At 49.9% G+C, this 23,936-nt stretch overlaps 6 protein-coding genes across 6 annotated transcripts; 1 reads left to right on the top strand and 5 right to left on the bottom strand.

Annotated features, from left to right (window-relative positions):
- Window positions 1–3,054: 3,054 nt before the first annotated feature.
- ColSpa_00529 (uncharacterized protein) lies at window positions 3,055–3,923 on the bottom strand (the record flags this gene model as incomplete). Its single annotated transcript, XM_049266741.1, has 2 exons — window positions 3,055–3,552; window positions 3,741–3,923. The coding sequence occupies 2 exons, from the start codon at window positions 3,921–3,923 to the stop codon at window positions 3,055–3,057; spliced, it is 681 nt and encodes a 226-aa protein (XP_049122698.1).
- A 1,287-nt stretch (window positions 3,924–5,210) lies between these two features.
- On the bottom strand, window positions 5,211–7,073 carry ColSpa_00528 (uncharacterized protein; the record flags this gene model as incomplete). Its single annotated transcript, XM_049266740.1, has 2 exons — window positions 5,211–5,869; window positions 5,933–7,073. 2 exons carry the CDS (start codon window positions 7,071–7,073, stop codon window positions 5,211–5,213), a joined length of 1,800 nt encoding a protein of 599 aa, XP_049122697.1.
- A 4,983-nt stretch (window positions 7,074–12,056) lies between these two features.
- Window positions 12,057–13,792, bottom strand: ColSpa_00527 (uncharacterized protein; the record flags this gene model as incomplete). The annotated part of the gene is made up of 2 exons (XM_049266739.1): window positions 12,057–12,585; window positions 12,756–13,792. 2 exons carry the CDS (start codon window positions 13,790–13,792, stop codon window positions 12,057–12,059), a joined length of 1,566 nt encoding a protein of 521 aa, XP_049122696.1.
- Window positions 13,793–14,764: 972 nt separating this feature from the next.
- ColSpa_00526 (cytochrome P450 monooxygenase FCK2) lies at window positions 14,765–16,820 on the bottom strand (the record flags this gene model as incomplete). The annotated part of the gene is made up of 7 exons (XM_049266738.1): window positions 14,765–14,973; window positions 15,047–15,128; window positions 15,253–15,523; window positions 15,585–15,709; window positions 15,767–16,101; window positions 16,167–16,349; window positions 16,406–16,820. 7 exons carry the CDS (start codon window positions 16,818–16,820, stop codon window positions 14,765–14,767), a joined length of 1,620 nt encoding a protein of 539 aa, XP_049122695.1.
- A 1,047-nt stretch (window positions 16,821–17,867) lies between these two features.
- Window positions 17,868–19,356, bottom strand: ColSpa_00525 (alcohol dehydrogenase 2; the record flags this gene model as incomplete). Its single annotated transcript, XM_049266737.1, has 6 exons — window positions 17,868–17,927; window positions 17,995–18,101; window positions 18,174–18,755; window positions 18,814–18,912; window positions 19,078–19,157; window positions 19,238–19,356. 6 exons carry the CDS (start codon window positions 19,354–19,356, stop codon window positions 17,868–17,870), a joined length of 1,047 nt encoding a protein of 348 aa, XP_049122694.1.
- A 1,244-nt stretch (window positions 19,357–20,600) lies between these two features.
- Window positions 20,601–22,618, top strand: ColSpa_00524 (putative aldehyde dehydrogenase fus7; the record flags this gene model as incomplete). Its single annotated transcript, XM_049266736.1, has 7 exons — window positions 20,601–20,898; window positions 20,944–21,102; window positions 21,319–21,376; window positions 21,428–21,643; window positions 21,705–21,765; window positions 21,913–22,222; window positions 22,332–22,618. The coding sequence occupies 7 exons, from the start codon at window positions 20,601–20,603 to the stop codon at window positions 22,616–22,618; spliced, it is 1,389 nt and encodes a 462-aa protein (XP_049122693.1).
- Between the last annotated feature and the right edge of the window lie 1,318 nt (window positions 22,619–23,936).

Genomic DNA, 23,936 nt, shown 5'->3' with positions numbered 1-23,936 from the left:
GGGCTCTAGGACGGTGTCAAGCTCGTCCCTTCCCGATTTCAGGTCCCCGCGGCCGGCCGGAGGGGTGGAACCACCATGCAAGTTGCTTAAGGGTTGTGGCGTGACGTGGCGAGTAACAGTTCTCACAGCAGTGACTGCTTCCGGCGCAGACACATACTCGCGGTGTGAGCCTACGGTGGTCTGGAATCCGCCCAAGCGCGAGACAGAGCCTCCACCACGATAGACGCCAGCTGTGGTTGTGTGTCACTGGAGACAGCGCCAAGAACTGAGTGCTTTGGCATCGGCGTCATCACGATGGGCTCGGGGACGGAAAGCACGGGACACGCACGGAACTACACCGGGGAAGCAACCTGATGGATTCTTTGATGCGAGGGTTAGAGGTGGCACTGCGCCCACTGGGTTCTGAAATGGTGTTAAGGGAAGGGACGTGCTGCTTGAGATCGGCCTGCTGGTTTGTGAGTGCCGTCTGGTAACTGTGAGGCGGGCGTTGTTCTGGCACACCATCTCTACATGATGCGACAATTAGCTGGAGCATGTGTTAGGGACCACGAGTTGAACTGTGCACGCGTAGCAACGCATATGTAAAAACGCTTTCACTCCAGAATACGAGTACTATGTACAGACGGGCTTTGGTGAACCTCGGTGTTTGACGGGCCGGGAACGATAGAGAAGCATGACGCTTCTGTTTCCATCCGCTTGGATGTGGCTGAGGACCCCTATGCCCTGCCAATATGTTGCTGGTAATGAAAAGAGGGTTAGCACAGGCTTGATAATCTCCATAACCATGACGCCAGGCGGCCACAGAGGCCACGTGGGAAACCGAGCCCGAAAGCCACGATATTGACTCATAAGCAACACTGCTCTTTTCCGTCGGCTAAGACCAGACTGTTGGTAGCATCAAATCCTGCGCGCACAGCGCCAGTGGCCAGTTCGTGCGAGATGAAGAGGGACAGGACGTCGTCATCTGCCAACCAGAGCCTCGGAGGACCGTGATCGTTTTCCAGGAACCATCACGGTCGACCCTCAGTCAAGCGTCGTTTGGCTGACAGGGTCCTTGGCTGCTATTCCTTTTGCGCACAATCAGAGTTTGGGCCACCAATGACTCGTCTCGTCATTTAGACAGCTACTAGGGCCACGCCGAGACGGCGTGGTTGTATCGGCGCCAATTGTGGTGCGGAGTGAAGGTATCCGAACTCTAAGGCTAGGTGCTTAGATGGATTAGATGGTGTGAGATGTAGATGTGATGATAGTTTTGCAGCACGCGTTCGTCGCGGAAGGCGCCGATGTCGCGTGGTTCGGTAATCTTTGAGGGTATCATCTTTTGTTTTGCGCGATGAGGCTTGGGTAACGCCGGAGAGCAAAAGTTCAAGCCCATGAATGAGTTGTTGATTAGTTGGCCGCCACAAGACTTGGATAGTACTTTCCGTCCATGAGATTGGCTGGTACAGCTCTAAGTCGGGTAATAATCTGGTAGTGATTGAGTGGGACAGGCCGCAAGTGGACGAGAAAAGTATCTACCGACGATGGACTGAGCATCTAGATCGAAGCTGGGGAGACGTGGGGGGAAGTGGCTTGAGAGTTTGCGTCGGGAGAAATCGTAGTGGGCCACGATGGTTTTACGATGGGATTCATTTCGCAGAGGATGACTCGTTTCCAACGCCGTCCAGGCAATCGCTCGGGTTCATGATCAAAGCTGAACAAGCTTCGAAGCGTTGTAAGAGTCGCAAGAGGTCTCGTGGTCTGCGTAGCTTTTCCCGCTTCATCCGTTTGCAGGGACAAGCTGTAGATGCGGGCGTCTTTGTCAGCGTAGCAGCCCAGCGACCTTGAAACTTAGGCTTTCTGGTTCTGGTTTGGGGTAGGGAAGATTTAGAGAACATCGTTTTCGGCGGAAATACTAGGAAGAGAGGAATGCAACCTTGCCCTGCGCCCTCTTGTCGGGCTTTTACGACCGGACGGAGACGGTAAGCTTTTTGCGGTATCTAGGGATCTCCATACCGCACTTGAGACTAGCGGCCGTCGATGCTGCTCCGTGCTCACCGGCAGAATGTCCGGAGTTCGGTCGGGGGTCTTGGGTGAAACATGACCGGCGAGGATGGTGCTTGCCAGCCGCCAGAGAACATATCCGAGTTTGTTCATCAATCTAGGGACCACCTCGGACGACGGCAAGGGCTGGGTTGGTGGTGGCATTGTCCACTTCAGTCGGTCCAGAAGAGGTGAATTCACGAGAATGGGAACTCCGGAGATAAAGTTGAGTTTCTCTGCCCTACAATAGCTTCCGGTGAGTGAGACAGTGACAGCTTGTCCGGGCACTTTTTGAGTTGTTATGCGCTTTTTCTAGAATTGGACCCCGCAGCGAGTGATACAAGACCATGGACGCCTTTGAGTTGCGGGATGAAGATCGAGGAGGGTTGAAACCTCCGTCATTAATTTCTCTTACGGTGTCAATTTGGTCCGGGTATAGCTTAACTGCGAGATTATCGGCTCCTTCGGTGTTTCTGCGACGACGGGGACCATAGCTGATACTCTTGTGCGACTCCTTCCGGGAACTTGGGATGAATCTCATACCAGTCTCATCGTGATAGCTCTTGGGATGGAAGAATCCAGCTTCAAGACGAAGCAGAACAGATGAATTATGAATGCATGTATGTAATTCACTCCCGAAAAGTCCATCGTTCGATCTCGTCACGGATTTCGGAAGTGTCAGACGCGACAAACGAGAGTTGTGAGGTTGCATTCCCTAGTGTAAGGCTGGCCGCTTTGATGCCATCTTTCAGCAAACATGAAACCGTTTTCACAAGGATTTGTGAACCATGAGCTTAAGTCAACCAAGCATTTTGTTGCAAGGGAAAAGTAATCACCAGAAAAATAACATGGGAAAGTCAATCATTTGCATCAAGGCAGGATCCCGCAATACCTGTGAAAGTGCCACTTTCCCCAACTCTTTCAATCCTTCGCAAGCCAAATACTATTACGTCCCCTTCGTGTTTCCCAACTTTATCTCTTCCATATTGGTTGTCTCAAATCCTGCATAATGTCCTTAATGAGGCTGGCGCCTCAGTCGCTGGGTTTGATCGGACCCCCGGGCACGGGTGATTGGGTTACAATTGGTCCACCCGGGATCGGCTTGTCCGGGATGAGGGGTCCACCCGGGGCAGGTTTGTCGGGAATGATGGGTCCGACACTGATGTCTTCGCGGCAAGCCTTGAGAGCGGCGATGATGGCCTGCTCGAGGTTCCAGATCTCAAAAGGCGGGGTATTGCCGTAGATGAGAAGCAAGCTGGTGAGGGTCGCGCGGAGACCAATCACATCGGAATCACTGCAGGAGCCAATCTCGAAGATTTGGCGTTTGGTGGATGGGCCAAACGTTGTAATTGCTTCGCCAAGAACCATGGTATCGGCATTGATGCCCTTGCTTGCAAGAATGTCGGCTAAGTGCAAGAGAACCATGTAAGTTCCGAAGGAGGGTTTGTTTCCATCGGTGAAGGGCTTAAGCAGAGCGGAGTAGGTCTCTTCCAGGGCTTCGACGTCTTCGGTGCGCTCATGTAAGGTTGGCTTGGGAAAGTCTAAGAAGAGGTCAGTTATACATCCGGCCACCCCGAGACAGAACGCACAAATACGTACCGGCTTTGACCGACTTGGGTTGGAGAGTAACATTCTGTCAAGGGAAATCAGCGATGTACATTGACTAAACAGCCTTGGGTCGTGATAATTCAAGACAGTGAGCAGGAAACAGGGCTTACCTCCCGCTTGCCGGGCCTTATAATAGGATTATTGATGGGAGGAAGTAGGATAGGGCCGCCTGGGTTTGAGGGAGGTGTTCCTCCGCCTGGAAGGAGTATAGTAGAGCCGTCTCCTATCCCAAACTGAGGTGCGGCACGGCTCAACACCACGGCGCTGAGCAGCGCCAGCGTTGAAATCTGCATGATGAGCGCTTGTGTTCTTTCTAGACCACAAACATCGAAATGAACACAACAAGTAAGATAAGAAATGGAAGAAGAGAACGAAGGAACTGAATTTATACTGCTGTGGCCGATTCATTCAGTATGCAGCGTGATTCCAGAGGTTCTTAGGCAGAATATGGTATTAATGCTAAATGCTCATTAAAATGCTTCCTGCCGGCGGTGTAAGCGAAGGGACATATTGCAAGAGATACAAGGGTCAATATCGATTATGTTAACTGCTCAAGCTGTAGAGTGTCCAAACAGAAGCGAATGGCACCGGACATGCACACAGGGGGATTTATCCGGGGCCAACGGGCGACATGCAAGCTGCAGGGCCTAAAGTCGAAGAGCCGGTCTAGAATCACATCCACCAAAACTCCAAAAACTGACCACCCAAGAAACAAGGTTGCATTCCTTGGATATGGCTATATCAACTTCTCAAGCGACCCCAATTGGGACTTCGGCATGGTATGGCCGTGACATCAAGGAACCGCGTCCCGCTATGTTCACTTGAGATAAGATCCATTCAATTTTTTGGCGGCCCCAAATGAGATTCCCTTGGCTTCATATTCAAGCTGAAAATTTCATTTGGCTATATAATCAGCATGAAGACATCTGCATGATCGGAATGACTTTTTCGAAGCTTCTTTTGGTTTCATTGGTCCTTCCGAGAAGTCATTGTCTAAACAGCGAAGCTCAGGGGGAAGTTTGCGGCGTTGGTAAGCAACCAAATTTGTCTTATCGTTGGTTCGAACCGGCCTTTTGTTTGTTAGTGTTGCCCAGCATGGATGGCTTTAAATGAACACTTCACGGTGCAGAGGAGGGCAAGAACTCGGGATTCTTAAAGAAGTCAAAGGCTCGGAAGCACAATGAACACAAATTGAAAGATGAGTAGCTATAGAGCGTTCTGTATCTTGCACTGTGATTTACCCTTCGCTCCCATCATTCAAAGAGCAAGATCAACCACCAATACTTGATAAATGTTCTTAGTCTGATCTGAAATGCAAACCATAGTTTCGAAAATCGTTGCAAGGTTCTCGTAAGGAAGCCTCATGGAGCCAAGACTTCGTCAGATTAAGCAATGTCTAAAGTTGCAGCGAGGTCAATTTTGCGTGACCCTAGAGAGAAAGGTCGTCAACCGCATCTAACGTACTGTGATGTTCCTTGTGTATAGGGTGGCTTGTACCAGACCGTTTGTAACAGGCTAGAACAACTTCCACTTAATATTGCACTATTTCTATGAGTATCGCTGTGAAGGACGACAAGTCATTATGGAAAAGGGCCCAAGTGACCAAAGCCTGGTGCCGCATGACCTCCTAAGATGGCATCAATAGCATTGAGATCACCGGGGTCGAAAAACTCAAAAACGTCAAATCCCGCAGGTCCCTCAAGAAGTGAAGCGTCGAAACCTGCAACAGCCTCGCTATGCGGCAGAGGGTTTACGACTTCCAGGTTGTTACCGATCTCGGATCCTAAGCTGGCGGCCACACCCTCTTGACGAGGAGTAGTTGGCGCGCCTGTGGAAGTATTCCCAGCCTGCTCGTTCAAAGCATTGGAGCAAACCTGGTCGATCTCCTGAATAACCTGCTCGGCCAGATCCACCATGACGAGCGCAGAACGAAACATGCCACCCAGCTCTCTGAGTATTTTGCAAGTCGATTGAAGTTGGCGGCGAGATCTCGCGGTTAACATCGGAATCTTGCTGGACCGAAGCTCCCGGTACGCTACTCGTAGAGAGAGGGATACGGCATATGGTACGAACGTCATGTGCGCTAGCGAACTGCTAAAGTGGTCGACAATTGTCGTTATCTTGATGGCAGAAAGAGACTGCCGAGTGTGTGCTAAAGATAGATGCTCAGATCGTGTTGATCCAACTGGGATGCGACAGGACAAAATAGCGATGCCGTGGTAGAGCAGCTCGATGGAGGCTACGACGCAGTTAGCATTTCGTCAGGTAATACGGATGGGAAGTGGAATTAAGCTCGCCTTACCCAATAGACGGGACTCGACGCCGAGCGCCTGAGCCCTTTCGACGAGGCTATCGAAGCTGGGCAAGTCTTCCATGACAACACAGCCAGTGTTCTTTGCTGCTGGTCGATAGAGATCGATAATGCAGCCCAGTAAGACAACAATCTCGAGGAATAGCCGGAAGCAGCTATCTTGCTCTGCGATACAGGCTTCCATGTCGCGTCCCAGGTCTCTTTCGTGCATCATTACCGGCCGTCCGTGGAACGCAGCATTAAGCTGGTCCATTGCCCATACACAACAAAATAGTCGTGTCAGATAGGCGGGATCCTCAGATCTTGCAGGTGGGTTCTGAAGGTGAAGACCGACTGTTTGAGCGTTGCTTACAGCCTGTGCTGCCAGTTCTGCAGATAAGTGCCGGTCTTGGGAGAAGTGGGTATATAACGAGAGGATGACAAGAATTGCAACTGCCTGGACGCGATCCTTGACTAAACCGAGGCCAAGTGCCTTCCGGATAGCTGATGAAAGGCGGAGAGCGAACTCTGGATAACCTAAGACCACCGATGAGTCTTCACCGAGTGTCAGATATGGCTTTGCGATGGGGTTAGATCCTGCCGCCAGACAAACCGCTTGTTTGCAGAGAACTTGTGATATCGTAGATGTTGGTTTTTCGAGGATGTTCACGTTCATCACAGGTAGAATCCGGTGGACATCTCGTAGGTAGATCTTCTTCAGCTGATCATAATGTTCTTTCCTAGGCAACACCGCGAGGAACTGATGCTCAGCATGGTCCTCGGAGACTGCGGACGCAAGCTCTGTAGTAAGGTTGTTTTTGTTGCTCTTGCGAGAATACCAGACGCCAACAGAGTTAGATTCTGCGTAACCACGACTCGCTCCGGGACTATCAGCAAGAAAGGCCCCTTCTGGATTCAAGTCGCCGACAAACCTATCGTCGTTATGCTGGTTTGAGTCTTCATCAACCTTGAGTTCTGGGCTGGAATTTTGAGGTGTTGGGTGCTCAGCACGATCTGGTGGGCTGGCGGCTGGGTTTGCAGCCTGAGGCCATGGGCTCCGGACTGCAGGCATCGAGCTGGCAACACAGATGGACTCTGCTACCTCATCATCGTCTTCATCCTCCTGACGCGTTGGCGAGGCCTCCTCGGCCATTGAGCTGTATGAGAGGTGTGGATCTATGGGGGTTGGCGCGCCCGAAGAATCGGCTGCGGCTGCAGAGGAACCCAGAGCGGCAAATCGACCCCTCTTCCGCCAGTGAACCGAGTGCGGAGGCGGAGACTCCCCTTCCTCTAATGGATGTTCACATCGTTTCTGTAAAGCTCGTCAACCCTCACATCTTGAACGCATCTGGACGTTTTCAGGATCAGACACCCCCGATTGGTCATGTAGGTAGCATCCAAGCGGCCTGAAGGACCAGGTTGGAATGGAATAGGATGGGAGAAGCAGCAATGCCTAACAGCCGTTCGTCGGGGGTGATACAGAAAAGTGGACTAACCTTCCGTCTCCGACAAGTGTCGCATGCATGCAACGCGATCTTGCGCTTTGCCACGGGGACGTTTGTAGTGTTGATGAATTTGAGGTTGAGCATGGCGGCATGAAGATAAAAGACCCATCAACATTCATTGTTTAACGTACTCGATCTGTGACATTTGTGGAAAATGTGGGGCAATTTGCGGCTGGAAGACGACCAGCGCCGGAGTATCCGGGACCGAAATGCCGACACTTAGCTCACGAACTACTGTAGGAGAGCGATCCAGTAATAAGCAAACCAACCACACCACCTTGGATTGACATACAAACACCACTTGAAAGGCAAACCCCGTTCTTTATAATTGGGGCTGGTTTTTCGTCCCTTTGATTGGCCATCGTACGCCTCGATGTTTTACACCCTGCGGTGCGCAATTTCAACCCGCGCGGTGAGCAGAAAGCCATCAGCAGTATACTCTCGATATATCCTTCAGTCAGTGCGATACCAATGTGCGCTAATTTGAACTAAAAGCTTCTCGTGGCCACTAAAGACCCTTAAAATAAATGCGATGACTTAAAATCATCAACTTTGCCTGTGTCTGAAAGTCTCTGATTTTCTTTAGAGAGAACCAGTGTAATTGAATGCCATGTTTATTGATTTGCCAAGTGTCTACCTATGCAGCATCAGTTCCCGAGTAGCCAGGGTAATGAACGTGAATATCAGCAAGTTTCTGAGATATTATCATCGCATGAATAGTATGGCTTTTGTTTGTTCACATAATCATCTGTCAAAAATTGTTTGTCGTGCCTGGCACTAAGTTTTGAAATGCCTTCTGGACGAGATTCGCCTCTGATACAAGCATGAATTTGAAGATTTCGAACCAATCGACCAAAGCTCGCATCGACACGTGTTAATTGAAGCTGGTAGTTCATTCTGAGCGCGTTTAATACACGGTAGGCCTCGAATTACCGAAAGCGGAGAAGGGAATAACAGTGTCTTCACTAAAGCAATCTTTGCTAGCGGTCTTTTGAATATAACCTTATTGATGATCTTAGCCATGGCGAATAACGAATAGCACTTTGGTTTTTGGGAGATCATTGAGAGTATGTTTGGTAACATAAAGAACAACAGGGATGACACCTCCTACAACATCATACCGCTGAGGCCAACGGATAAGATCGCCAATGCGACGAAGCGTAAATCTAGATGCAGAATAAAAAAACACAAGTTGAATAACACAGCAAGGAATTTGAGTTAACTTGTCCCCTTAAGAGTCTCTAAAAACAGAGACAAGGTCTTCAGCTTGAACATTGGTACCAGGCAGTGCTGATTCAAACAAGTACTTGAAGAAAGGAAGAGAACTTGAAAAACATAGAAAACCGAATCAACGCCATCTAGTTGGCTAGTAGCCGCCTTATAAACCAATCTATGAGAATGAAAACACCAAGATTCCGCGGCCCCCAAACCCATTACCAGACGTCCAGGAAGGCTTACTAAGCCTAGAGTTAATGTGACATAAGAATGACCAAGAACAGCACGCTTTCCCTCCAAAACGGACAGAATGCTGGGTTGGGCGTAGAATTATTTTAGTTGCAGGATCTTCTTCCGATCTCTGGTCAAAACCATACTTGGGTAATCAGCCACTAGCAACAACCAAACGAATACAGGAACCAGATGAAGCCCTGTACGCCGTGTCGTTTAGATCCATCACAAATGATCTAGATTTGCAGGTAGAATTGATCCATCTGTTCTGTTCTGTGACGTTTTGAGATTTGTCCTAGCCATTGATCACACTCAAGCGAACGAAAAGATCGCAAAAGGGCTTGTCGCCCAAGTGCATCAGATCGACAGATGGTCTTCCAAATAACTCCAAAGGATTTCGTCAAGGGTGCTGTGGTAAAAGTAACCATCAAAACGGTACCGCCTGGGAGAGGCAACTTAATATCCTGGTAGTGTAACTGCCGTTCTCCGCCGGCAGGCCGAGGACTCACCCAACAGCCCGGTCGAGTCGCCGGGCCAGTAAAGAATGTTCAGTTATGAGATGATCATCCATAAGAGCTTGCACAACTATAGAAACGAGTCTGAACAATAAAAGATGCCCATAAGGCTGGGAAGTACAAGTGGCGAGATCCAAAGGGAAGTACTCCCTTGGAAAAGGGGCTGGATAGAGGCGTTCGCGGTGTCTTGGATGACCGTAGCCCCACTTCTTGCGAGGTAAACCCGGAACAACCTCAACCTGTTTGAAGGCTTTTTGGGTCGATGGTTTGTATCGCCTGTCGACCCAAGTTTCGTCTTGCCTTTATCAGTCGTTAGTTCGTAGGGCTGATCCCAATGTCTCGGACACAGGCGATCAATTAGGTGCGTTGGCCACAAGGACCAAAGTCCCGCTTACTTGTGCAACGTTGAAGGTCGCCATCAAGTGTCACATTATTAAGACCCAAGTTCCAAAGAATATCTGATACACGTAAAATCAAACCTTTAAAAAAATACGCGCTGGAAACAAGGAGTAAATCTTTTACTGGTTGCAGGTCTAGCCATGTAGTTCTAGAACTTCTCGGAGACTATGCAAGACCAACTGGTTGGCATCCGGAGATGTGGGGCCTAGTGCTACAACCTAAACCGGCGATGGCCCGGAAGATCGGGGGCTTGATAGAGCTTACGTAAAATACTGGACGTCACTCTAACATGGGGTGCGGGGTTGAGCGGCATTGCGATCAGTTTGTTCAAAGCCATTTTCGAGGCAAATACTAAGTGATACACCTCTGTGAGTGTCTTGTTGTAGGTTTTCAGCGTTTTCGCAGTGCTCATTGAGGAGAACCCCATGATGTCTAAGCCTGGGCAATTTCGAGCCGAGTAAGTCGGAGATGACAGCACATCTTCTGTTCTATCCCTAGACAAACTGAGCGTTCACCTTGATTATGGGATGGATTTGCGCAGAAGCTGATGAGTGCCACAAGCTGACAACAGTCCAGTTTACCCGAGCTTGCTCGACATTTGCTCATAAATGGCCCTCACAAAATCCACACCACTTCTCGACGCGTTCGAATCATCCTGAATCAGACTTGCATTGTTGACACAACCAATGCAATCCACATCTGGGAGCACGTTGCCTATCCACAATATTATGTGCCCACGTCGGAGCTCCGAAACTGCAATTGGAAAGACAAGCAAGACGTTCGATCCGCGGAAAAATCGTCAGCCATAGCAGCCCATGTAGTCGAAGTCACCGTAACGGGACAGTATGGTAGCGAGGATTTGGTGACTGATCGAGTCTTGAGGTTCTCTGACGATGAGAAACTCAGCGGTGCGTTGAAGGGTTTGGTAAGACTAGAGTTTGGGAGCATGGGTAAGACACCCCGTGGGAGGGTTCGGTGGTAACCAATATGTTGACATATACTAGACCAATGGTTGGAAGAAGAAACGCCCATCTATGTCCACCCCAAAGATCCCTTCAAACGTATCGACATCCTTCCGTCTTTACGACCAGTCGAAGTTAAGGTTGCTGAGAGAAGCGTCGCTAAAACCGAGTTTTCTGTTCATTTGTTGGAAACAGGCTTGCCTACAAGGTACTATCTTCCATTGGCCTCGGTTGATCAATCTGTGCTTCGTAAGAGCGACCTCATCACAAAATGCCCCTATAAAGGCGACGCGGAGTACTACCACATTGTAATCAATGGTGAGGAGCACAAGGATCTAGTCTGGTACTACAGACTCCCGACGCATGAGAGTGCAGCAATAGCCGGTCTACTTTGCTTCTACAACGAGAAAGTTGACATTTTCTTGGACGGCGAGCTCTTGAAGAGACCCAAAACATTTTTTTCATAGGTTACGCACTTGAGGGAAGCAGTTTGTGCTGTCAGAAAAGGGATCTGGGCCCCTTACCAAAGATTAGCCAGGTTGTGGTCCCAGTAAAATTTGATGTATGCAAATCGTCACAAAAAACAGAAATGGCCAGCGGAGTTTTCGAGTTGCCATTGATTTTAATGATTTGATGATAGATATTGTTCAATCTACAAACTGTTTACCGCGTAGGCTTTGAAGGGGCAGGCCTTCGGGTCAACTCCAAGCCTTGCTATTAAACATGCAGTCTGGCTCCAAGGCCGCATGCACATCTGTGGCTCCTCTTCAACCAAAATCGATGCAGAATTGGTCGATATGAGGCATCATGGAGGCAGTACTAACATTGCATCTCTAGTCCAACTTATAGTATGCTTTGACAGTAAATTGTTCGTCGTCAGCCTCGTAAGTCGAAAGGGAGCGCCGCCACTTGCTGCCATAATTGCGTCTTACTGACATTGTCATGTGTGAATCGGTCCGAGTGTATGCCGCAACACATTAGCAAGAGATGCGGAATAAAGGCCCGGACTGATCAAATTGATACACATCAATGCCCTAGATGCATCCTTATGCAGTCTTGGACTTTGCTTGTTGAGTGAGCTGCCGAGCGTATTGCGAAGGGATAGGGCGGCGGCGGCGGCGGCGCCGCCGCCCGGGAATGCTTCTTATGGCCCACTAGCAATGTCAAAGACCTACAGTCTCTAATAGTGGCTCCGCCAGCACTCACGGGGGTGCCTGAATCGCTCGCCAAATCCCGAAATGGCGTCTTAAGCTGAGTAGATTTCTTTTGAAGCAAGATTTGAATCTTTGTTCCCAATCTCCTACGCAAATCAGAAATAGCCGGGCAACGGGCCATACGAGGCGCCATTGGCGTCAAAGCCATGAGACGTGAACTCATTCATGAATTCTGAGGGCGCCATGCTATAGAGACCTGGAGGAAACACCTGCATGGCCTGTGTACAGTCTATGACGTCCTGAGATGATTGCTTCTCGGCAGCCTGCTCAAGGAGCAAGTGTTCTTCCCGTTCTTTCAACTGAGACAGAGAGGCTTGCTGCGACATGGGCGGTGATGTGACAGCTGGCGTCAAAGATTGGCCGATGGACTGGAAAGTGGGTATGTCCGCAATGAGTTCGGGGAAACGGTCGAAGAACTGGTGGCCCATTGTCCAAGCGTTTATGTCCATGATTCTCTCCTCGAACATGGACGATATCTGGTACTTTCCCGTGACCACGCTCTTCTTGTACGCGTCGCGGAACTCGAAGGGCCATAGCATGTGGAAGTTTGGACCAAAGAGCTCCCAAAACTGGTTATTGCAATAGTGATGTTGCCCAAAGACAAAACGCTCTCGAAGACCTGGCCTAAAACAAGTCAGCGTCGCCGCCATTAACGAGACATATCAACGAGTACCTGTTGCTTACCAAACGAAGAAATCAATAGCATAGGAGTGAGGTATTGCTTGTGACGGTCTAGATCGTGTTAGCAAGAAGGTTCATATTTGATTGATGCGCCGGCGAATCTTCCCATATACCTTTTCAGATACCACTTCGGCAGCTTGGAGTGACGCTCCGGCGTGGGATCGGAATGATACTGCAACAGAAGATGCATTGTCCGGAGAATTGCCAGCCGCTCTGTTGGGGGGCAAGTCTGAAAACACAGCTTGTCAACCCTACGCAGTTTCTTCCACAGCTTGGACAACGGTCTCGATGTCGCAACGGCGTCCCATCCCTCAAGTAACGCCCGTACAGGTATGTCCTCGTCGTTGGCATCTTCAGTCACATGTGCCTCCCTGGATATGCGGCACTTTTTGGCCAAGACCTGGTTGACAGCCCGCCAAACATTAACCCTAGGTAGAGCCGGGCCCGCAGGTGTCCGGACTGTGACACAGTCACAGGGTGATTCAGGGGGCGGTACGATAACATTAGGGTCGTCATGGTTCTCATCTCTGTCATCGTCCTCAAGCTCCTCGACAAGGTCTTGGCTGTCGGACGTGGAGCTAGGCGCGTGAACACTCGGCGCGTGCACGCTGGAGGCTGAGACCCCATTCGGCGCGGTGCCGATAACTCCATGTCCATTGTCACAACCACTGCCGTAGAATGCGTTAGCGTCAACAATAGAGGGAATTTGGGGCAGCAGGCCGATTGGTGCTTCGTATGAGTGCGCCGGTAGCCCTGTCAGCATCGTATCCTGAGAGCTGGGCAGGGATCTTGGAGGTGCCGGAGGAGAGAGTTTCTGCGCTGCTGGGGTCGGACGGCTCGGCAGCACATGATCGCGGATCGTTTGCTCAATGGACTTGAACGTGTCGAGCAGGCGGTCTCGCTCGCGGGTGGTGGCGGCCAGCTGCTCCATGCAGGCTGATAACCTCGTCGAATCATCCTTCCGTAATTCCTTAACTTGAGCTTCGAGCTCGGCGATGCGGTTGCGTGTACGCTCGCGGGCTTGTCTTTGGGCTCGGCGGTCGAGCTCGCGTTTCCGGATTTTTCGGGCAAGCTCTTTTTCGGAGGGAATCTTTGCTGGCGGATCACCTGATGCTGGAGTGGGGCTATCGTTTTGTCCACTGGATGCCATAGCTCACAAGAGAGGAGATATTACAAGGAAAGAGAGAGGGCGCGAATGCGCGAGGGGATTAATGTGTGTTTGCGCACTTCTTCTGTCGTTTGTGTCTGGTCGCAAGTAAAATGGGGAAACAGAATATGTCAGCGGAAAGATGGGAATCAATTGAATTGGGCACAGATGGTGTCGAAGAAAGTTGGCGTCCATGTACGGAAGTGGATCGAGCGGACATTATTGTCAATCAAGGATGGGAGGAAACCGGGAGTTGAAAAGACAAAGACAAAGTTTCTTTTAGAAGGGTTAATTGCAAGGTAATGGGATTCAGACACAGCTAACAGGAGCCCTGGGCTCCAAACACACAGATGGGAGAAGGGGCAAGAAGTTGAGTTGAGAACAGGATCAGAGAATGTGGGGTAAAATGCTGCCACCCCATGCTCTCTGCTGGGCTTGACACTTGCTTGGATAGAGCTTTTCCTTGCGTTACCTCGCTTGCCCTGGATTAGCTGAGCTGGGATTCCTGCGTGACACTAGGTGCAAACCTTCGTTCGGTGGCTTTGATAGAGTTCGGACGCGAGAGCTCCGCACTCAATTAGCACTTACAGCTAACGAATCATCGCCTCCAGATACCGCGCCGGGGCCAACAGCAAGGCACATACGTCTTTAAATGTCTTAGTTGTCGCATGTCGACTGTTCCAACTCCAATTCTAACGGGCTAATTAGTACGCTTCCACATTCCGCGGGTGCCGCGCCAGGAAGGCCTATGAGAGAGACTAAAAGCACCTCAACCCTGCACATCATCTAGCTCGTGTAGCCACACCAGTGCCACACCAGCAGCTGAGTCCCTGGTTGTCAAAGCTAACGGTGGGTTGAGCTGTAATGTGAACTTAAACCTGTGATTTATCACTGGACAACTTGACCCAGTGTTAAACATGGTTCATAAGACATTCCAGCCTAGCGCTGTTGGAGTCATCTCCAAATCGTGATCTCCTATCTAGACAATCTGCTTCCATCCTCCCTCGGGTTGAAAATCACTTCCAACTCCGGCAGTGATAGGGTAAAGCCATCCTTCTTCCCTTCAATGAAAGCACGCGTGGTTTGTTCCGGAGCGAATGCTATGTCATACCGGTGAATAATCTGGCTGGCGCAGTATCGTATCTCCATCAGCCCAAGCTGCTTGCCGACGCAGGAATATTTGCCTATGATGCCCCACCTCGTCAGCTCTGGTGGCGTGCAGATCCGCAAGGCACGACGTGGGGTTTAGATGCCTACCTGTGCCGAAAGGGATAAAAACTGTATGGTCCTTGGCCATCTCGGGCCGAGTGGTCCATCGCTCGGGAATGAACTCGTTTGCCTGCGGAAACAAGCGCTCATCTAATTCGCCACAAATTAACCGTTAAGACATATTTCCCAACTGAGCCCAACGGGGGACTGAAAGCATGTGAAAACTTGCCTCTGAACATCGTGTATGTTGGCACTTGGACAATGGTGTTTCCCGGGATGAACGTGCCATCGATTTCCATGCCCTCGGGTGGTGTCATTCGCTGAAGGCCCGAGGGTACCGGAGGGTGAAGTCTCAAAGTTTCGTCGATGCACGCCTGCAGGTACGGGAGCCTAGACAGGGCGGAGTGTTCAGGCTCGGCATTCTGTGCGAAATACCTGTCGATCTCCCCCCTTAGGCGGTTATAGACCTCCTGTTTCTGAGCTAGTTCAAAAAAGAGGCAAGTGAGGGATGCAGCAGTTGTGTCACTACAATGTGATTTAGCTGGCGGACCAAAGACTTCGCTTCTGGAGTGGGCGCGAGACATACCTTCCAGCAACAATAATAAGGTAGGCATCCCCGTATAGATTGAGCGTGTCTTGCCAGGTAGGATTGTTAATTGACTCGTAATCTTCCAATATCCACGAGAATACATCGGGACGGTCGGGTGTGTTCTGTGGTATTGATTAGTTTATAAGTAACTCCTTCGAGTATCCGGCTTTTCACGTTACCTTGACCCTGTTATCCACTTGAGACTTGACAAATTTCCAAAATCGCTTATTGTTAGCATTTAGAATTGGCGTGTTTTTGAAAACGGGAAAGAGCCAAAGCATGTGGCTAAACATCCCAATAGCCTGCATGTCTTGATGTAATGAGGTCATGAAGTAGTGCTTAATTCCTTTCTTAAGCATCCCGAAAGACTTGCCAAAAGCCAAGTCTCCCATGACATCAAAGCTGTAAAAGTTGAACCAATCCGCGATGTTGAAAGGTTCTGACTTGTGTGCATCAATCTGCGATAGCAATTGGTTGGTGTAGTCTGCGACCCTGAACTCGTAGTCTCTGAGGACTAGTTATCAAGTCAGTTCATAAATCCTGACAATACAAGATAGGTCTCCTGAATTAAGAAGTTACCTTTGGAGCTAAACCCTCTGTCCCAAGCCCTGCGTCGCTGAGCGTGCGTCTGTTTGTCTCGAACCAGCTGTAAGGAGTACAAGGGGTGCAAGACCCCGTACCACGGTCCTTTAGTGCATGGTGACCGGTTCGAGTGAATTGGCATAACTGCCTTTGGGTTGTTGATAGATAGCTCACTAGGACCTAGGCAAGTCATGCAAATGAGCAACTTGACAATTATATTGCGTTGAGGGCCCTACCAATTCTGACAATATCACCGTATCGTTTGTGGAGCTCTTGAACTTCTGAATACGTGTGTAACTCCTTGACTACTCGTGAAGTGATCCATAGGTTAGAGATTCTTGCTAAATAAGGGCCGTTGAAAGAGTTTAGCCGATGGAATGTTGCGCGGTATATGACCAGGCTGCTATAAATCCCGACAATTAGGGCAGTCATAAGGGAAGTGGCTGTTTTGAAGGCAGCAACATTAGTTTGGAAAGTTCCAGGCGCCAGCCAGATAAGGGAGGCTGTAAGCAACCCTATGCCTAAGGTGAAGTTCCTGATCAACCTTGTTGTAGCGGTATCCCATTCTCCCTTGCGGAAAACTAACACGTGAAGCTGGATGCCAATCGAAAAGAAAAGGAAATGAGCTTGAAGGAGCTTCAAGTCGGTCATATTTGCTATTCGATGAATACGATCAAAGTCTTGGAGACGTTATAGAGGAAGTTGAAGAGAACCAAAGGATCGAAGCATATCCAGCATATTTCGCACCATCAGAGTTAGTATATGAATCGATAGCATTAAAAGATCGTCGAGTGACATATTAGGCGAATCACATGACAACGACCTGCGTCAGAAGCGTATCGCCATCCATCCGGTGGCCAATAAACACCAGGTTTGGCAAACAATAACACCATGAGCTCGCCGTATCAGAATGGAATTTCACTCGCGATCCAGCATGCAAACGTAATTTCGAGTCAGAACATTTACTATTTCTCTGGAAAATATCCCAGCAAGCGAAAAATGACTGGGCAGCTCAGCTTGCCTGACCAGCTATATGGCTTGGCAACTCGGCCGACCCGATTCATCTTGTTGTCGACTTATGACAGGGCCGAGGATATAATCACTTAATGCAGTCTCACTGGTCCGTTGAAGAATAAACCCATTATTTCTACAGAATAGTCGACTCAGAATCCTCAATAAATGCTGACTCGACCTATCTGGGGAAGAACCGCGGGGTTTCGCGGGGTCATGGGTCGTCGATTACCATCTCTCCCTCTTCTCCACCTCGTAAATCTGGGGAAGCTCTCCATGTTCTTCCCCGCAAAAGGTTTGATTAGCTCACTAACCTTTATCTGAATGGCTGGGGCAGGTGTGTACGTTGATCTATTAGATTGTTGACACTATGAGCCAAGTTCACCAGTAAAGCCATGACCTAACATGATGTCTGTAGTTTAGCCCGATAACCTAGCTTGTTATCGGCACTTACGCCCAAAGGCAAGTCCCATTTTGGCGAGTTAATTTAGCAACGCTGCGCTGCCAGTACCATAGCCCTAGGTGCATCTGAAGCTCCGAAAATCCAAAGTTCAATCGGACAATATAAGATGCTAAAATATGAGCACACGTGGCTTGTTTGTCAGAGCGCAGCCTGCACCGAGATCGTATGATTATTGAGATGAAAACAAGGTGTTTTTAGGTTTCGCGGTGATACCCATTGGTAGACTACTTTAAATCTATGACTACTCGCCCTTGAATATCTCCTGATTCCATTTCGGCGAAAATCTAGAAAATAACATATTAGCCATTCCATTATCACCGTCATTGGTCAATCGGTTTCGCAATTACTTACCTTAGTCAGGCTTGTCATTCGTCGAAGTTGAAAGTGAGTTTTGATGTTGCCCAGTGCTGCAACTTCTAGGCACTCCTTGGCTTCGAGTCGGTTGCCGGTCTTGACACCTGTGACTTTATGTCAGCGATGAAGCTTAACAAGGGTCACATGAAAACATCAAGAGGGTTGAGCCAACCTACCAAAAATAGTAAGCTCATCCGCGAGCAGAGGCTCAACGTCTGCGATGGTCACGCTATTGCGTTCAGGAACACCGAGGCAAACTAATTTGCCTCGGAAACCCAGCCAACTCGGAGACTGCATATAGGCCTTCTTGTTCGACGAGCACATCAGCACGATTCGGGCACCGCCGCCTGTCATCCTCTTGATTGTTGCGGTAAGATCTTCCTCGTTAGGATACGTTGTAAAGTCGACAAACTCGTCAGCGCCAAGTTCCCGGCAGAACTTCTCTTTTGCACCTAGGTCCATGGCGAGGATGCGACAGCCGAGCGTGCGCGCATACTGAATGGCGAGATGACCAATACCTCCTCCAGCGCCAGAAATAACGACCCAATCACCGTGTCGAGCTTTCGCACGCTTGAGTGCGGTATAGACTGTGACGCCACCGCACATCAAAGGCGCCGCTTGCGCTGAGTCCAGAGAGTCGGGAATCGGCGTGACATATCGCGCTGTTGATACGCAGTACTGCTGAAAGGTTCCTGGGGTGAAATAGCCAGACAGCTTAACTTCCGCACATGATGACTCGCCGCCCTGAAGGCATCGATCTTAGACGGAGGTCAATTGGTATGAGTACAAAAAATGCACTGCGCACAGCCGTCTTACCACAATTCAGACATGCGTCAGCCGCGTACTTAATCCCTACTCTGTCACCAATCGCAGGTGATGTTACACCGGTTCCAATTGCAACAACTTTACCAACTCCTTGTCAAGAGTTAGTAATAGTTACACAGAGATTGACTTCCTCTATTCTGCCGGACTCCAAGGCTGACAAAGGAGTGCTACTGACCTTCATGACCGCCTACTTGTCCTGTGATATTGCTATCAGATCCGGGCTAAGCAAAACGGTAGAGCACAACCATGACATACCTTTGGGTGTAGGAAAGGGTACCGATGAGAAAGCATTCATGCAGAAGCCATAATCAGTGTGGCAGACGCCAGAATACTGTCTGCAACGGTAACGTCATAAGTACTTGGGCAGTATTATAACACATCCCGTAGGGTAAGACAGAAGAGAGGGAAGTCTCACAGGCGAATCAGTACTTCTCCCGGCCCAGGTTTCGGTATCGGAACTTCCACGACCTCGGTCTTAGTGGTGCCAGGCTCCGTGTACACGACCGCGCGATTATACCTACTCTCGCCGCCCATGTTGGTCGCCATAAAAAGATAGGTCAACGTTGTGTTGTTGCCCGATTAATGTATTACATGGAATTGAGAGGGATGTATGTCATTATATTTCTCGGAACAAGGGAGCACGCGCGTCTGCGAGGAACTCCGAAATTGGATAAACTTGACTGGGCTCTCACATTCTTAATTGCATTGGTGGTACCCAGCGAACCACACCATCGGGATCCAGCTTCATCATGCCACTCATAATACAGCAATGCGACCGCAGCAATTGCCGAAGCAAAGGCAGAGGTAGTTTTCCATGCCGGCGCTGAGCCGGAGAACCAACGTTAACCAACCAGCAGCTGCAATGGTTGACTCGGCCTGAATCTGCATGCATGACAACCTTGCAGGAGGCACTAAAACCAGCATGAGGCAAGCTAGGTGACGCAACACGGTGCAGGTTCTGGTCGAGTCAGAACTTTACAGCTAAGAAACATGATGGATTGAGAACAAAATCGTTGAATGTGGAGGAGGCGGGGGCGGCACCCTGCCGAGACCTTCGTCTTTTCTCCAACTTTGGCTTCCACGGCACCGGATCGCGCAGCAGAAGCACAGTCTGTGTCAGCATTGACAGCAGCGTTTAGGAATGGAATTCGTCAGAAAAAGGTACGTACCTCATCCTTAGCCGATCAGCTCATCCGCGTTTCAATGCCGGCCCCGTCTTAGCTTGGCTGGCTGTGTGTTGTAACTTGTTGGTGCGGCGCGGGGGAGACAAGAGTGTTGCAATAAGGCACGCAGTGGGACAGGGCAGTCTAACAGCAGAACGACTAAGGGGGGTCTCCATCGGTGAGCTACCCAAAACAGCAATGGACTTTCCCTTGTGCCCCGCTTCCCGCGGAGCCAGACTCCATTCTGCGAATAGTCTATGTCAATCGTCAACGGCTCTCGTGGTATCGACGGTGGGGTGCGGACGACACACCTCGGTTGAAGCTATGTAATCCTTGTATTGAGCCCTGCTCTCTCTCCACGTCCTCCACTGGTTCGCTGTCTCTTTTGTGAGCAATTGTTGACCCCTCTTAGCCAGGGGGCGAGGAAGGAAGTGTAAAGAAACACAAGGCAGGGTCGCTTTCGCATATCCGTTCCCTCATCTACTTCTTCTTCTCCCTGCTCTTTCTTCACCCGATCTTCGTGTGCCAGGTACCAGCGTCCAATCTTAATACTCCCATATCACGTCCGGACCGCAGCGTAACTTTCCGCCTCTGCCAAACAAACACTTCTCCATCATGGCTACGAACGGCACGTCCAAGCTGGACTGGACAAAATTCTACAATGTCATCGACGGAAAGCTCGAGACGACTAGCAAGACCAGACACAGCGTAAACCCTTCTACACTCGAGGCCAACCCTGAAGTCCCTGTTTCCACCCCCGAGGATGTCGACAGAGCTGTGCAGGCTGCGAAGAAAGCCCAGGAGGCCTGGGCTGAGACACCGTATGAAGAGCGCCAGAAGGCTATCGCGAAATTCGGTGAAGCCCTGGAGGCGCATGCGGAGGAGTTTGCGCTGATGCTCACCAAGGAGCAGGGTAAGCCTGTAAGTTATTGAGAAAGACAAGCATTTTTGGCTTCAGTCAAGTTAACGCGCAACGCGCCCGGACAGCTCCAATTCGCACAGTTCGAGCTCGGCGAAGCCGTCAAGCATTTCAAGGGAATGTCCAACCTGCCCTTCCCTGAAGAGGTTCTGGACAACAACCCAGACCGCCGGGTCATTACAAGATACACGCCGTTGGGTTCGTATAATAAGCCCTCCATCTAGGTTGGCAGACACAGGACTGACTCTCAACCAAGGTGTCGCCGTCGGCATTGTCCCTTGGAACTGTAAGTCACCATTCGTTCCGAGATTCGCACTGGATGAGGTTGCTAACGTTTAACAGTCCCTATCCTTCTTGGTACGAGTCTTCCGACTATACTTATGACGCAAGCAATGTACTAATACGAAAACATAGCCTGCGGCAAGATCGGTCCTGGCCTAGTCACCGGAAATGCCTTCATCCTCAAGCCCTCGTAAGCTCGGAATAGCCGCACTGCTTAGGTCACAAACTAACATTCTTAAAGTCCCTTCACTCCTTACTGCGGCCTGAAGCTCGTCGAGCTTGCTCAGCAGTTTTTTCCTCCTGGTGTCTTCCAGGTGCTCAGTGGTGATGACAACCTTGGCCCCTGGTTGACCTCCCACCCTGGTGTCGACAAGGTCAGCTTCACTGGCTCAACCGCGACCGGAAAGCGTGTGATGGAGAGCTGCAGCAAGACCCTCAAGCGTGTTACTTTGGAGCTGTAAGTGAAGTTACAACGGCGTCAGGCTTGTGGACGTTGAGACTGATTCATGAACTCGCAGTGGTGGAAACGACGCAGCTGTCGTGCTTCCCGACGTAGATGTTAAGGCTGTTGCGCCCAAGGTCAGTCTACACTCATGCTCAACCGTATGCAGCTCGTGCTAATACTTACTAGATTGCAATGCTTGCTTTGTACAACTCTGGACAAGTGCGTTTTTATGGTTGCTTGAGGAAGTCCCTTGAATATAATTTGCTAACGGTTACAATTAGGTCTGCGTTGCTATCAAGCGTATCTACATCCACGAGGCCATTTATGACGAGCTTGTCGCCGAAATGGCCAACGTTGTCAAGAACCTGCCTGTCGGTGACGGTCAACAAGAAGGCACGGTCCTGGGCCCTGTTCAGAACCAAATGCAATTCGAACGTGTCAAGGAGCTTCTCAAGGACATCGAGGAGCAGAAGCTCAAGATCGCCGCCGGATCCACGGCGCCTGCTTCCAACGGCAAGGGCTACTTCATCACGCCCACGATTATCGACAACCCGCCCGACAACTCTAGGATTGTCGTGGAGGAGCCTTTTGGTAAGTGATGTTCATGCACCTGAAAACTCAATCACCCCCTCCATTTCTCATTCCCCTTTTACCCGCTGCAAATAAAAGACCCCACCCAGACTAACATGGGGTATCCCAGGTCCCGTCTTTCCCGTCCTGAAGTGGAGCGACGAGAAGGATGTTATTCACCGCGCCAACGACACCCTCATGGGTCTCGGCGCTTCAGTCTGGTCCAAGGATCTCGAGAAGGCGCAGCGCATTGCAAAGAAGCTCAAGGCCGGCAACGTCTGGATCAACACTCACTTGGAGCTGCAGTACAACGCGCCTTTCGGCGGTCACAAGCAGAGCGGCGTTGGATACGAATACGGTGCTGGCGGTCTTAAGGCGTACTGCAATGCGCAGTCCATGTACATTACGAAGGCATGAGCTGAGAAGCCCCCCCATTCCTCTGCATTTAAGCGCTCACGATGTAACAAGAGATAAAGCTGTCTAAACTGTAAAGGGTGCGGATCTTGTGGATTTTGAACGTTCTCCATACATCTAGCGTAGAATAAACCAATAAATCCACCTCACATCATCCTTAGACTTTGCCCACGACTTACCGGTGTGAAGATCGGCTTTGCAATTTCGAAACATACGCTTACACTGACAATAGCTTTGTTGGGGCTAATCCTGCGGACCAGGCCAGACCAGACACTTGCGCAATCATTGTCGGCCTTTTGCTGGAGTAATTATGGAGCAACAGTGTTGTTGGTGTCGTCGCAGCCTGTTAGTGGGCTTACCCCTCAAGACCCTGGAACGAAAAGCTACAATACGATAAGCTAACGCGCGAAGACGGAGACCCGTCTGAAAACATCGTTTTTGATGTCCAAGTCTGGCAATAGTTCCGCGATGGGTACGGCCGGTTAGCTTACCATCAGAAAATGACGATCCAAATTGAAGTGATCGGCGAGGTCGCTTGAAATGTGGTGATTGAAGTTTATAGTTGATTCCCTCGTAGAGAAATGTAGGGGTTGTTCAATCCAAGATGGGGAACGAGTTGCGACCCACCAAAGGGTCTGTTGGGTCGTTACGGAGTAACTATCTGACTTCAACGTTGTAAGATGCTCAAAATATTCGAGATGACCCGCTTGGGATGGTACTTCGGAGTTCATCCAGTTATGGGTTGGTTCCCAATGATAAACTAACAAGGACCAATGGGATCTGTCTATATCTAAATCACGATATTCACCGCTATGTTCAAAGGGGGATCTTGTCAGCATTATGAGAATCACACAAGCTTTTGAATACGAGTCAATCGGCGAAGAATGATTAATACAGCTCGCGTTTGGATATGGGTCCTTTGCATTATGTATCACCGAGTACACTGGCGTGAAGCGTGGCAATCTGACATGCAAGCCAGCGTCCACGCACGTATAGTCCCTAACTTAGCGCTTGTTGATGAATGGCACGATCGGCTGTTTTTCTCGATGCCTCGCAGTGCAATCTGTAACTCTCGTTCGCAACCTCCTGACACTCATGGGTGATGAGAAGTTGACCGACCAAGATATCCTGGTTACAGAACTTCCTGCGCTGGACCTAAGTCAAGAAATAAGGACTCAGGATGTCCTCGGTGTCTTTGAATAAGTTCCCACCCAGGCCTTCAAACATGTTCTTGTGAATAATCGGCACCCTACCGGCTTAGGGGTGAGTACTTCGGTACATTCGCTGAGTTCAACAAGAACGGCACAGAAGGTATGTTAAG

Source organism: Colletotrichum spaethianum (assembly GCF_022836535.1).
Source record: "Colletotrichum spaethianum MAFF 239500 DNA, contig01, whole genome shotgun sequence".
Classification (NCBI taxonomy): domain Eukaryota; kingdom Fungi; phylum Ascomycota; class Sordariomycetes; order Glomerellales; family Glomerellaceae; genus Colletotrichum; species Colletotrichum spaethianum.
The sequence above is the reverse complement of the archived record's forward strand: the minus strand, read 5'-3'. Positions and strand labels throughout refer to the sequence as shown.